General features: G+C 42.6%; 1 protein-coding gene across 1 annotated transcript in view; it reads left to right on the top strand.

Moving 5' to 3' along the window:
* Positions 1–5260: 5260 nt before the first annotated feature.
* The window catches only part of LOC104996123 (melanoma antigen preferentially expressed in tumors-like), a 44498-nt gene continuing 35160 nt past the window's right edge, over positions 5261–14598 (top strand). The window contains exons 1-2 of the mRNA XM_010850249.1: positions 5261–5547; positions 5981–6556. Of these exons, the coding sequence (XP_010848551.1) occupies positions 5261–5547; positions 5981–6556 (863 nt within the window). The remainder of the gene's footprint in view (positions 5548–5980; positions 6557–14598) is intronic.

The raw sequence follows: 14598 nt of genomic DNA, 5'->3' as shown, positions 1-14598 counted from the left end.
GAAAGTGCTGCACTCAATATGCCAGCAAATTTGGAAAACTCAGCAGTGCCACAGGACTGGAAAAGGTCAGTTTTCATTCCAATCCCAAAGAAAGGCAACACCAAAGAATGCTCAAACTATCGCACAATTGCACTCATCTCACACACTAGTAAAGTAATGCTCAAAATTCTCCAAGCCAGGCTTCAGCAATATGTGAACCGTGAACTTCCTGATGTTCAAGCTGGTTTTAGAAAAGGCATAGGAACCAGAGATCAAATTTTCAACATCCTCTGGACCATGGAAAAAGCAAGAGAGTTCCAGAAAAACATCTATTTCTGCTTTATTGACTATGCCAAAGCCTTTGACTGTGTGAATCACAAGAAACTGTGGAAAATTCTGAAAGAGATGGGAATACCAGACCACCTGACTTGCCTCTTGAGAAATTTGTATGCAGGTCAGGAAGCAACAGTTAGTACTGGACATGGAACAACAGACTGGTTCCAAATAGGAAAAGGAGTACGTCAAGGCTGTATATTGTCACCCTGCTTATTTAACCTATATGCAGAGTACATCATGAGAAACACTGGACTGGAAAAAATACAACTGGAATCAAGATTGCCGGGAGAAATACCAATAACCTCAGATATGCAGATGACACCACCCTTATGGCAGAAAGTGAAGAGGAACATAAAGAGCCACTTGATGAAAGTGAAAGTGGAGAGTGAAAAAGTTGGCTTAAAGCTCAACATTCAGAAAACGAAGATCATGGCATCTGGTCCCATCACTTCATGGGAAATAGATGGGGAAACAGTGGAAACAGTGTCAGACTTTATTACTTTGGGCTCCAAAATCACTGCAGATGGTGACTGCAGCCCTGCAATTAAAAGCCACTTACTCCTTGGAAGGAAAGTTATGACCATCCTAGATAGCATATTCAAAAGCAGAGACATTACTTTGCCAACAAAGGTCCATCTAGTCAAGAATATGGTTTTTCCTGTGGTCATGTATGGATGTAAGAGTTGGAGTGTGAAGAAGGCTGAGCGCCGAAGAATTGATGCTTTTGAACTGTGGTGTTGGAGAAGACTCTTGAGAGTCCCTTGGACTGCAAGGAGATCCAACCAGTCCATTCTAAAGGAGATCAGCCTTGGGATTTACTTGGAAGGAATGATGCTAAAGCTGAAACTCCAGTACTTTGGCCACCTCATGCGAAGAGTTGTCTCACTGGAAAAGACTCTGATGCTGGGAGGGGTTGGGGGCAGGAGGAGAAGGGGACGACAGAGGATGAGATGGCTGGATGGCATCACTGACTCGATGGATGTGAGTCTGAGTGAACTCCGGGAGTTGGTGATGGACAGGGAGGCCTGGCGTGCTGCGATTCATGGGGTCTCAAAGAGTCGGACAAGACTGAGCGACTGATCTGATTTGATCTGATGGGCAAGAATACTGAAGTGGTTTGTCGTTCCCTTCTCCAGTGGACCACGTTCTGTCAGATCTCTCGACCATGACCCGCCCATCTTGGGTTGCCCCATGGGCATGGCTTAGTTTCATTGAGTTAGACAAGGCTGTGGTCCTAGTGTGATTAGATTGACTAGTTTTCTGTAAGTATGGTTTCAGTGTGTCTGCCCCCTGATGCTCTCTTGCAACACCTACCGTCTTACTTGGGTTTCTCTTACCTTGGACGCGGGGTATCTCTGCATGGCTGCTCCAGCAAAGCGCAGCCGCTGCTCCTTATCTTGGACGAGGGGTATCTCCTCACTGCCGCCCTTCCTGACCTTCACCGTGGGATAGCTCCTCTAGGCCCTCCTGGGCCCACACAGCCACCACTCCTTTGACGTGGGGTTCGTCCTCCCAGCCGCCGCCCTTGACCTCGGACGCGGGGTAGCTCCTCCCAGCCGCTGCCCTTGACCTCGGACGCGGGGTAGCTCCTCTCGGCCGTTCTTGCGCCGTCGCAGCCTGGCACTCTCGGCCACTTCCCCTGACCTCGGACGTGGGGTAACTCCTCTTGGCTGCCGCCCTTCGGGCATGAGGTCCTCTCGGCTTCTGCCCCTGACCTCGGACATGGGGTCGCTTCTCTCGCCCGTGCTTAGTGCGCCGGTCGCAGCCACCCGCGCTTAGTGCGCCGGTCGCTGCTGAAGAATACAATACAATCATAATTTAAACTGTTTTGAGTCATTACAGGGTCCCTTTAGGAATGCCCTGCTCCAGACTGCCTGAATCCTCCTTCATTACTCACTGTGATTTTGATCTGATATCCATCAGAGAAGCCATGACTAAACCCTAGGGACCCAACCATATCCCCAAAAGCACTGCCTTTGCTCCCTTAACAGGCTCATGATCTGCTATTATTCCAACATGACGTTGAAATCCTGAAGGAAGAGTTTGGGGTGAAGTAAAAAACCTAGCTTTATTGCCTGGGCAGGCAAAGGTAGACACACCAGGCTTCTGCCTCAAAAACTATGATGTGTCTTAAACCCAGAGAATTTGATGAGAGTTTTGATAACAGTGAGTCAAAGGTTGGGTCTCTGATAAGATTAGGGTGTGTGCAGGGTCTAGGGTGTTCTGGTCTCCTAAACTTGATGAGCTTCTAAGGTCCCTTTAATCTTTCCTTAGGTGATTTCTTGCCTGATCCTCCCTTGATTAGCAACTGTTGGAATCCATCCCTGGGAACTCAGGTAAGCTCATGGAGGCTAAAGTTTTGCCTACAAGAAAGGGGAGACAGAAAGACCTCTGTGCTTGGGAGACCCACAGGGCCCCACTCAGTTTCAATTTCTCATTTAAAAATTTTAAAATGAAAGCAAATAATGTTTTCAAGCCAATTTGTGGTGATACCAAATTTCTGGGAGAGAACACCCTCAAAAGTGACACAGTTTCCTTTTAGTCACTCCCTTTAATTTACAAACACAACCCAGAGAAAAGGATTTAAATCTTCTTCTTCCCCAAGAGAGAGGAAAAGAAAGTTCATTTTACACTATTTGAGTTACATTTTCAGTTTTGAAATGCCCAGTTCCAACTACCTAGCCTCCACCCTTCTCAATGTGATTTTGAACTGATCTCCTTCAGAGAAGTCTTGACCTAAGATTGGAAAACCAATCACATCTCCCAAAGCACTTCCCTTTCCTTCCTGAATGGACTTCCCTGGTGGCTCAGATGGTAAAGTGTCTGCCTACAATGCGGGAGACCCGGGTTTGATCCTTGGGTTGGGAAGATTCCCCTGGAGAAGGAAATGGCAACCCACTCCAGTACCCTTGCCTGGAGAAATCCATGGATGGAGGAGCCTGGTGGGCCCCCAGTCCATGGGGCCGCAAAGAGTCAGACGCAACTTCACTTTTCACTTTCCTTCCTGAATAGATTCCTGATCTCCATGTGTCACACAATATCTAAGTGACACTTGATAAGTGGATGGCTTATTTTACTTCTTTTCAGAACAACACTACTGTCTTTGTGAAGTAGCTTTAATTCTTGGACATTTTGATAATTTTTAATGCCAAAGATCCCCAGTGATGCTTTAAAGTTTCATCTTATCTGCTGTCACAAATCAATAACTCCTCCCTGGTTTCACACCCACAGCTACTACTACTGGTATTGGTAAAGCCCAATCAGTGTTTCTAGAATGAACCTAGGAAGGAGCCTTTGACTTCAATAGCCCTCCCTCATTCTTTATCTTCCCTGAATGTAATCTGTTTCCATTCATTCCTCTGCAGATTGACAAAGACTCAATCAGGATTAACCAGAGGGGCAGTGTGAAACATTATCAGGTATCATTTTCTGATTGGCTGTTGGTAGTAGGAAAGAATAAGATGTGATTAGAAAAGTCTATAAAAGCCCTCAGTACTAAAGAAAGGATACAGAATCTTCTAGCTCCAGAGGCACCACCTGGGCTCTCCATCATGTCTGAGATCTGAGTAGCCTGCCACCCACATCAGAGCTGGTGAGTTACGGACTATGGACACCTTCATTTTACCCATGATCAACTGGTGTTGATTGGTGGCATGCACCTTGGGATGGCAGGAGAGCTTTTAAAAAGTATTTCTTGAGACTTCCCTGGGGCTCCAGTGGTTAAGGTTCTGCTCTTCCACTGCAGGGGGAACTTGTTCAATCTCTGGTCCAGGAACAAAGATCCTACAGGTGATGTGGCCAAAATGAATAAATAAAAATAAATGAATAAAAGTATATTTTCAGGTGTACTCATTTAAGGTTTTGGTTTGGCCTCTAAAGTAGTTTAGACTTAATCCCAAATATTTGGATTGGTGCTTTGGTTTATATCATTTTTAAATGTCTTAATCAAGCAGATGCCCCTTTTAATGAAAGATGTTTGCTTGGAATTTTATTTCCTGAAATTTAAAATATTTAATTTGTACACATACAGCATTCATTTTAGGGGTATCTCCTCACCTTTCCCACCCCAGTTAACTGTGGGAACTCAAGATGGAAGCTGTGTGGTCCACATGATGCTTTTATTCCCATACTTTTAAGGCTATAAGTGATATTTTAAGCATTTTTTTTCTGAAAGGATGAAGCTCAGCCTCCAGCTCCCAGTAACTACTCACCAGTGGAACATTATTAAGCAAAGCAGTGGATGAATCAGTGGTTGCATTTTTTCCCCCTCTACTTGTGACAGGCAACTGGCACTAAGGCACTTCTATCACCAGATCCAAGCCTGGTCTGCTCACTCTCACAACAGGCCAATAAATTCAAGAGATGAGAGACTAGGTGTTGAGGCAAGGAATATGACTTTTATTCAGAAAACAGCCTGACCAAGAAGATGGCAAACTAATGTCTCAAAATAACCATCTTGCTGGAGGCTGGGTGCCAGATTCTTTTATAGAATAGAGAGGAGGAGGAGTTGAGAAAGTAAAGTAGAAAGGCAATAATATCTTGCAAGTATCTCCTGGAATGTCCATCCTTGGGGAAGGGGTGTGTTAATCTCTTCATTCTTGCAGTCATTCACAGTTGGGTAGGGGCAAATTATCTCCCTGTGAGCTGAAAAAAGGTGCTTTTAGTTTAGTCTTCAGGCAGAGGGCCAGGGTTCCCTGAAGCAGGCCATTATGTATGATTGTAATAACAAAAGCAACAGATTCAAGTCAATGAGAGAGATCTATTTTGGAGAGAGAATTGGCTCTTCCTGCAACAATTCCACCACCACTAGAGCAGTGGCCTTGGCCCTGAGTAGGTTCCTCTCAAGGGTGGGGAGAAACAAACTGAAGTGTGTTCCTGATTTGCCTGAAAAAAATGTCTTGTTCCTTGGAAGTACCCACAGGATTCCTTTTGGAACCAAGTCAGGATGAGTCTCCAGACCCGACCCAGACTCTTGAACCTGGCAGCAGTGAGCCTGCTGAGGGATGAGGCCTTGGCCATCACAGCTCTGGAGTATCTGCCCATCGAACTCTTCCCCCCACTCTTCATGGAAGCCTTCTGTGGGAGTCGAAGTGAGACCCTGAAGGCCATGGTGTATGCCTGGCCCTTTGTCCGTCTGCCTCTGGGGGGCCTGATGCAAAAGCCTCACTTGGGGACCTTACAAGCAGTTCTGGATGGTCTTGATATCCTGCTTGCCCAGAAAAATCATTCCAAGTAAGTCAAATCCAGGTAGCCCAGTAGGTTGCTAGACATCATGAAGAAACACTTGGGGTCATGAGAGTGAATGGTCAAAGGATGGACCAGAAACTTTTGATGATGCCAATGAAGACTCTCAGAGTCCTTGGCTATTGCTGAGCTCACTTTGGGGAAACGCCTCCTGGCAGTGAGAGGAGTGCCTAAGATGCCAGGAAACCTAAAAGAACATGCCTGACATCCTTCTAGTGATTCTTATGGGTACTGGAAGCAGAGACTGAGGAAGGATGGAAGGGGAAAAGCAGGAAGGTGAGGCAGAGAGGAAAGAAGAGGGCAAGGCTGTAGGAATGTCAAGTATAATCTCAGGTGGGAAGTCAGAGTGTAGCCTCAATTCCAAGTCTGTGGTTTTATTCTGTGGTTTCCTTCAAACAGCCAATCTGCTGTTTCCCCACAGGAGGTGCAAACTGCGGGTGCTGGATTTAAGGAATACTGGCCAGGACTTCTGGAAAATGTGGTCTGGATCAAGTGTCCATGTGTCCTCAAGCTCATCAGTGACACCAATGGCTGAGGTCAGGTCAAGGACAGAGCAGCCCTTGGCTCCTTTAGAGGTGTTCATAGAACTGCATTTCAAGGAAAGTATCATAGATGACTTCCTCATCTACCTCATTAGGTGGGTGGAGCAGAGAAAAGCTTCCATACACCTGTGCTCTAATAAGCTGAAGATCGCTTCAATGTCCTTAGAAAATATTGTGCAGGTCCTGGGTATAGTGCAACTGGACTGTATTCAGGAAGTGGAAGTGAGTTGCGTTTGGCATCTGTCCACTCTGGCCATGTTTGCTCCTTTCTTGGGCCAAATGAGTAATATACAGAGACTCCATCTCTCCCACATCCATGGGCTAGCATTTGAAGAGGAGGAAGAGTATCACCATGCTGTCCAAATTACCTCTCAGTTCCGCAGGTTGTACCACCTCCGGGATCTGTATTTGGAGACTCCCTCCTTCCTTGAAGGCTGCCTGAACCAGATGCTCAGGTGAGTGTGCACCACTGGCCTGGTAACAGTGTACCCAACACTAGAAAGTCAAAAGCACTCCTCCCTTTGATACTGTGATATCATCAGTTCAGTTCAGTTGCTCAGTCGTGTCTGACTCTTTGCGACCCCATGAATTGCAGCACACCAGGCCTCCCTGTCCATCATCAACTCCCGGAGTTCACCCAGACTCATGTGCATTGAGTCGGTGATGCCATCCAGTGTGATATCATATAACCACCCAAATCAAGGTAGCGGCCCAAACTAGGATGGAGGATATGGAAAGGGCCACTCTTTTAGGAAGATACAGACTAAGTGTTAGGATGTACGGGTAGTAGGTATGTAATTTTTTCACTGGGCTTCCCAGGTGCCTCAGTGGGTATAGAACCTGCCTGCAGTGCAAGAGATACCGGAGATATGGGTTCGATTCCTAGGTCTGGAAGATCCACTGAAGGAAGGCATGGCAACCCACTCCAGTATCCTTGCCTGGAGAATGCCATGGACAGAGGAGCCTGGCCAGCTACAGTCCATAGGTTGCAAAGAGTTGGACACGACTGAAGCGACTGAGCACAGCACAATTTCTCCATTAGGAAGAGATATCTTTCCTAGATGACTTTGGAAAAATAGATAAGGGAAGGGGGACTTTGAAAAGGGAAATTTGCATTAGTCCTGAGCATTTCTTAATGAAAGTTCCATGCTCTCCGGTTTTGTGACTGCAAGGAACCTGTCTCAAATTCCAAGTCTGTAACAGGTTATCTTTTTATCCAGATAAGGTAATTAACATATAGTAAATGCATGATTCAGGAGATGATGATAATAGAGCAGGAGTCAAAAGAGATCTTAAAAATTGGTAGGTGCCTTACAAATAATGTAGGGATGTAAGTGAGCCACTGTGGACTGTTACTTCCAATGGATGTTGTAGGATCTTCCCCAAACTAATCCTCTATGCATATCACCCAGATGCCTTGAGATAAGGGTGTGTGTGCAAGCTCAGTCACTTCAGTTGTGCCTGGCTCTTTAAAACCCTAAGGACTATAACCTGCCAGGCTCCTCTATCCATGGGATTCTCAGGCATGAATATGGGGTGGGTTGCCATGCCCTTCTCCAGAGGATTTTCCCAACCCGGGATTGAATTCACCTCTCTTATGACTCCTGCACTTCAGACTAATTTTTTACCCACTGAGCCACCTGGGAAAGCTGAGATAAGACTGCCTCAGGTCAAATCATGTGCCTAAGTAAGCTTGAATAGCAAGCACTTTGAGTAAGTCTCTTTAAAAAAAAATTTAATTTATTTATATTAATTGGAAGCAAATTACTTTACAATATTGTAGTGGTTTTTGCCATACATTGACATGAATAAGCCATGGGTGTACCTGTGTCCCCCATCCTGAACCCCCCTCCCACCTCCCCTCCCTATCCTGTCATCTCAGTGCACCAGCCCTGAGTATCCTGTCTCATGCATCGAACCTGGGCTGGTGATCTATTTCACATATGGTAATATACATGTTTCAAGGCTATTCTCTCAAATCATCCCATTCTTGCTTTCTCCCATAAAATCCAAAAGTCTGTTCTTTACATTTGTGTCTCTTTTGTTTGTATATAGGTTCATCGTTACCATCTTTCTAAATTCCACTCATATGCATTAATATACTGTATTGGTGTTTTTCTTTCTGACTTACTTCACTTTGTATAATAGGCCCCAGTTTCACACACCTCATTAAAACTGATTCAAATGCATTCTTTTTAAGAGCTGAGTACTATTCCATTGTGTATATGTACAACAGCTTTCTTAATCCATTTGTCTGCTGATGGACATTTAGGTTGCTTCCGTGTCCTAGCTATTGTAAACAGTGCTGTGATGAACATTGGGGTATACAGGTCTCTTTCAATTCTGGTTTCCTCAGTGTGTATGCCTACCAGTGGGATTGCTGGGTCATATGGCAGTTATATTTCCATTTATTTAAGGAATCTCCACACTGTTTTCCATAGTGGCTGTACCAGTGTGCATTCCCACCAACAGTGTAAGAGGGTTCCCTTTTCTCTGCACCTGTTCCAGTATTTATTTTTTGAAGACTTTTTTATAGCAGCCATTCTGACTGGTGTGAGATGGTGCCTCATTGTGGTTTTGATTTGCATTTCTCTGATAATGAGTGATGTTGAGCATTCTTTCATGTGTTTTTTATCCATCTGTATGTCTTTGGAGAAATGTCTGTTTAGTTCTTTGGGCCATTTTTTGATTGTATCGTTTATTTTTCTGGAATTGAGCTGCAGGAGCTGCTTGTATATTTTTGAGATAAATTCTTTGTCAGTTGCTTCATTTGCTATTATTTTCTCCCATTCTGAAGACTGTCTTTTAACCTTGCTTATAGCTTCCTTCATTGTGCAGAAGCTTTTAATTTTAATTAGGTCCCATTTGTTTATTTTTGCTTTTATTTCCAGTACTCTGGGGGGTAGGTCATAGAGGATCCTGCTGTGATTTATGTCAGAGACTGTTTTGCCTATGTTTCCTTCTAAGAGTTTTATAGTTTCTCATCTTACATTTAGATCTTTAATCTATTTTGATTTTATTTTTGTGTATGGTGTTAGAAAGTGTTCTAGTTTCATTCTTTTACAAGTGGTTGACCAGTTTTCCCAGCACCACTTTTTAAAGAGATTGTCTTTCTCCATTGTATATTCATGCCTCCTTTGTCAAAGATAAGGTGTCCATAGGTGCGTGGATTTTTCTCTGGGCTTTCTATTTTGTTCCATTGATCTATATTTCCATCTTTGTGCCAGTACCATACTGTCTTAATGACTGTGGCTTTGTATTATAGCCTGAAGTCAGGCAGGTTGATTCCTTCAGTTCCATTCTTCTTTCTCAAGATTGATTTGGCTATTTGAGTTTTTTGTATTTCCATACAAACTGTGAAATTATTTGTTCTAGTTCTTTGAAAAATACTGTTGATAGCTTGATAGGGATTGCATTGAATCTATAGATTGCTTTGGGTAGTATACTCATTTTCACTGTATTGATTCTTCCAATCCATGAACATGGTATATTTCTTCTATTTGTGTCATCTTTGATTTCTTTCATCAGTGTTTTATAGCATTTATATATGGATCTTTTGTTTCTTTAGATAGATTTATTCCTAAGTATTTTATTCTTTTCGTTGCAATGGTGAATGGAATTGTTTCCTTAATTTCTCTTTCTGTTTTCTCATTGTTAGTGTATAGTAATGCAAGGGATTTCTGTTTGTTGATTTTATATCCTGCCACTTTACTATATTCATTGATTAGCTCTAGTAATTTTCTGGTGGTGTCTTTAGGGTTTTCTATGTAGAGGATCATGTCATCTGCAAACAGTAAGAGTTACTTCTTTCCCAATCTGGATTCCTTTTATTTCTTTTTCTTCTCTGATTGCTGTGGCCAAAACTATGTTGAATAGTAGTGGTGAGAGTGGGCACCCTTGTCTTGTTCCTGACTTTAGGGGAAATGCTTTCAATTTTTCACCATTCAGGATAATGTTTACTGTGGGTTTATCATATATGGCTTTTAATATGTTGAGGTATGTTCCTTCTATGCCTGCTTTCTGGATGGTTTTTATCATAAATTGATGTTGAATTTTGTCAAAGGCTTTCTTTGCATCTATTGAGATAATCATATGGTTTTTATCTTTCAATTTGTTAATGTGGTGTATCACATTGATTGATTTGCGAATATTGAAGAATCCTTGCATTACTGGGATGCCCGCTTGGTCATGATGTATGATTTTTTAAAATGTGTTTTTGGATTCTGTTTGCTAGAATTTTGTTAAGGATTTTTGCATCTATGTTCATCAGTGATGTTGGCCTGTAGTTTTCTTTTTTTGTGACATCTTTGTCCAGTTTTGGTATTAGGGTGATGGTGGCCTCATAGAATGAGTTTGGAAGTTTACCTTCCTCTGCAATTTTCTGGAAGAGTTTGATTAAGATAGGTGTTAGCTCTTCTCTAAATTTTTGGTAGAATACACCTACGAAGCCGTCTGGTTCTGGGCTTTTGTTTGTTGGAAGATTTTTGATTAGAGTTTTGATTTCCATGCCTATGATGGGTCTGTCAAGATTTTCTATTTCTTCCTGGTTCAGTTTTGGAAGGTAATACTTTTCTAAGAATTCATCCATTTCTTCCAAGTTGTCCATTTTGTTGTCATATAGTTGCTGATAGTAGTCTCTAATGATCCTTTGTATTTCTGTGTTGTCTGTCATGATTTCTCCATTTTCATTTCTAGTTTTGTGGATTTGATTATTCTCCTTTTTTTCCTTGATGGATCTGGCTAATGGTTTGTCTATTTTATTTATCTTCTCAAAGAACCAGCTTTTAGTTTTGTTGATTTTTGCTATAGTCTCCTTTGTTTCTTTTTTATGTATTTCTGCCCTAGTTTCTATGATTTCTTTCCTTCTACTAACCCTGGGGTTCTTCATTTCTTCTTTTTCTAGTTGCTTTACGTGTAAAATTAGGTTATTTATTTGCCTTTTATTTTGTTTTTTGAGGTAAGCTTGTATTGCTATGAACCTTCCCCTTAGCACTGCTTTTACTGAATCCCGTAGGTTTTGGGTCGTGTTTTCATTTTCATTCATTTCTAAGCATATTTTGATTTCTTTTTAGATTTCTTCTGTGATTTGTTGATTATTCAGAAGCATGTTGTTTACCCTCCATATGTTTGTATTTTTATTAGTTTTTTTTTTTTTTTCCCTGCAGTTGACATCTAATCTTACCGCATCGTGATCAGAAAAGATGCTTGAAATGATTCAATTTTTTGAATTTACCAAGGTTAGATTTATGGCCCAGGATGTGATCTGTCTTGGAGAATGTTCCATATGCACTTGAGAAAAAGGTGAAATTCGTTGTTTTGAGGTGAAATATCCTATAGATATCAATTAGGTCTACTTGGTCCATTGCATAATTTAAAGTTTGTGTTTCCTTGTCAATTTTCTGTTTAGTTGATCTATCCATAGGTGTGAGTGGGGTATTAAAGTCTTCCACTATTACTGTGTTATTGTTAATTTCCCCTTTCATACTTGTTAGCATTTGCCTTACATATTGTGGTACTCCTATGTTGGGTGCATATATATTTATAATTTCCACAGTTTATTGTGATCCACACAGTCACAGGCTTTGGCATAGTCAATAAAGCAGAAATATATGTTTTTCTGGAACTCTCTTGCTTTTTCCATGATCCAGCAGATGTTGGCAATTTGATCTCTAGTTCCTCTGCCTTTTCTAAAACCAGCTTGAACATCTGGAAGTTCACGATTCACATATTGCTGAAGCCTGGCTTGTAGAATTTTGAGCATTACTTTAATAGCATGTGAGATGAGTGCAGTAGTCTGAGCATTCTTTGGCATTGCCTTTCTTTGGGATTGGAATGAAAACTAACCTTTTCCAGTCCTGTGGCCACTGCTGAGTTTTCCAAATTTGCTGGCATATTGAGTGCAGCACTTTCACAGCATCATCTTTCAGGATTTGAAATAGCTCAACTGGGGTTCCATCACCTCCATTAGCTTTGTTCGTAGTGATGCCTAGAAAGTGGGCCTTTCTAAGGCCCACATGACTTCACATTCCAGGATGTCTGGCTCTAGATGAGTGATCACACCATCGTGATTATCTGGGTCATGAAGATCTTTTTTGTACACTTCTCCTGTGTATTCTTGCCACCTCTTCTTAATATCTTCTGCATCTGTTAGGTCTATACCATTTCTGTCCTTTATTGAGCCCATCTTTGCGTGAAATGTTCCCTTGGTATCTCTAATTTTCTTGAAGAGATCTCTAGTCTTTCCCACTCTGTTGTTTTCCCCTATTTCTTTGCATTGATCACTGAGGAAGGCTTTCTTATCTCTTCTTGCTATTCTTTGGAACTCTGCATTCAGATGCTTATATCTTTCTTTTCTCCTTTGCTTTTCGCTTCTCTTCTTTTCACAGCTATTTGTAAGGCCTCCACAGACAGCCATTTTGCATTTTTGCATTTCTTTTCCATGGGGATGGTCTTGATCCCTGTCTCCCTTACAGTGTCACGAACCTCAGTCCATAGTTCATCAGGCACTCTATCTATCAGATCTAGTCCCTTAAATCTATTTCTCACTTCCACTGTATAGTCATAAGGGATGTGATTTAGGTCATACCTGAATGGTCTAGTGGTTTTCCATGCTTTCTTCAATTTAAGTCTGAATTTGACAATAAGGAGTTTATGATCTGAGCCACAGTCAGCTCCTGGTCTTGTTTTTGCTGACTGTATAGAGCTTCTCCATCTGTGGCTGCAAAGAATATAATCAATCTGATTTCGGTGTTGACCATCTGGTGACGTCCATGTGCAGTGTCTTCTCTTGTGTTGTTGGAAGAAGGTGTTTGCTATGACCAGTGCATTTTCTTGGCAAAACTCTATTAGTCTTTGCCCTGCTTTGTTCCATATTCCAAGGCCAAATTTTCCTGTTATTCCAGGTGTTTCTTGACTTCCTACTTTTGCATTCGAGTCCCCTATAATGAAAAGGACATCTTTTTTGGTTGTTAGTTCTAAAAGGTCTTGTTGGTCTTCATAGAATTGTTCAACTTCAGCTTTTTCAGCGTTACTGGTTGGGGCATAGACTTGGATTACTGTGATATTGAATGGTTTGCCTTGGAAACGAACAGAGATTATTCTGTCGTTTTTTAGATTGCATCCAAGTACTGCATTTCGAACTCTTTTGTTGACCATGATGGCTACTCCATTTCTTCTAAGGGATTCCTGTCCCCAGTAGTAGATATAAGGGTCATCTGAGTTAGATTCACCCATTCTGGTCCACTTTAGTTCACTGATTCCTAGAATGTCGACGTTCACTCTTGCCATCTCTTGTTTGACCACTTTCAATTTGCCTTGATTCATGAACCTAACATTCCAGGTTCCTATGCAATATTTCTCTTTACAGCATCGGACCTTGTTTCTATCACCAGTCACATCCACAACTGGGTATTGTTTTTGCTTTGGCTCCATCCCTTCATTCTTTCTGGAGTTATTTCTCTACTGATCTCCAGTAGCATATTGGGCACCTACTGACCTGGGGAGTTTCTCTTTCAGTATCCTATCTTTTTGCCTGTTCATACTGTTCATGGGGTTCTCAAGGCAAGAATACTGAAGTGGTTTGCCATTCCTTCCTCCAGTGGACCACATTCTGTCACATCTCTCCACCATGACCCGCCTGTTTTGGGTTGCCCCATGGGCATGGCTTAGTTTCATTGAGTTAGACAAGGCTGTGGTCCTAGTGTGATTAGATTGACTAGTTTTCTGTGAGTATGGTTTCAGTGTGTCTGCCCTCTGATGCCCTCTTGCAACACCTACCGTCTTACTTGGGTTTCTCTTACCTTGGGAGTAGGATATCTCTTTACGGCTGCTCCAGCAAAGCACAGCCGCTGCTCCTTACCTTGGACGAGGGGTATCTCCTCACCGCTGCCCCCCCCGACCTTGAACGTGGGATAGCTCCTCTAGGCCCTTCTGCACCCGTGAAGCCACCGCTGATTGGACATGGGGTTGCTCCTCCCGGCCACTGCCCTTGGCCTCGGGTGTGGGGTCGCTCCTCTCGGCTGCTCCTGCGCTGTCGCAGCCTGGCACTGTTGGCCGCCGCCCCTGACCTCGGACGTGGGGTAGCTTATCTCGGCTGTGCTATGTGCGCCAGTTGCAGCTGCCCATGCTATGCGCTATGATTTCAATAACCTCAGGTATACAGATGACACCACCTGTATGGCAGAAAGTGAAGAGGAACTAAAAAGCCTCTTGATGAAAGTGAAAGTGGAGAGTGAAAAAGTTAGCTTAAAGCTCCATTCAGAAAACAAAGATCATGGCATCTGGTCCCATCACTTCATGGCAAATAGATGGGGAAACAGTGAAAACAGTGTCAGACTTTATTTTTGGGGGCTCCAAAATCACTGCAGATGGTGACTGCAGCTATGAAATTAAAAGATGCTTACTCCTTGGAAAGAAAGTTTTGACCAACCTAGATAGCATATTCAAAAGCAGAGACATTACTTTGCCAACAAAGGTCGGTCTAGTCAAGGCTATGGTT

This window comes from Bison bison, unplaced genomic scaffold (genome assembly GCF_000754665.1).
Source record: "Bison bison bison isolate TAMUID 2011002044 unplaced genomic scaffold, Bison_UMD1.0 scf7180017864289, whole genome shotgun sequence".
In the NCBI taxonomy this organism is placed as follows: Eukaryota; Metazoa; Chordata; class Mammalia; order Artiodactyla; family Bovidae; genus Bison; species Bison bison.
Note: the sequence above shows the minus strand (reverse complement) of the source record. Positions and strands in the feature narration are given on the sequence as shown.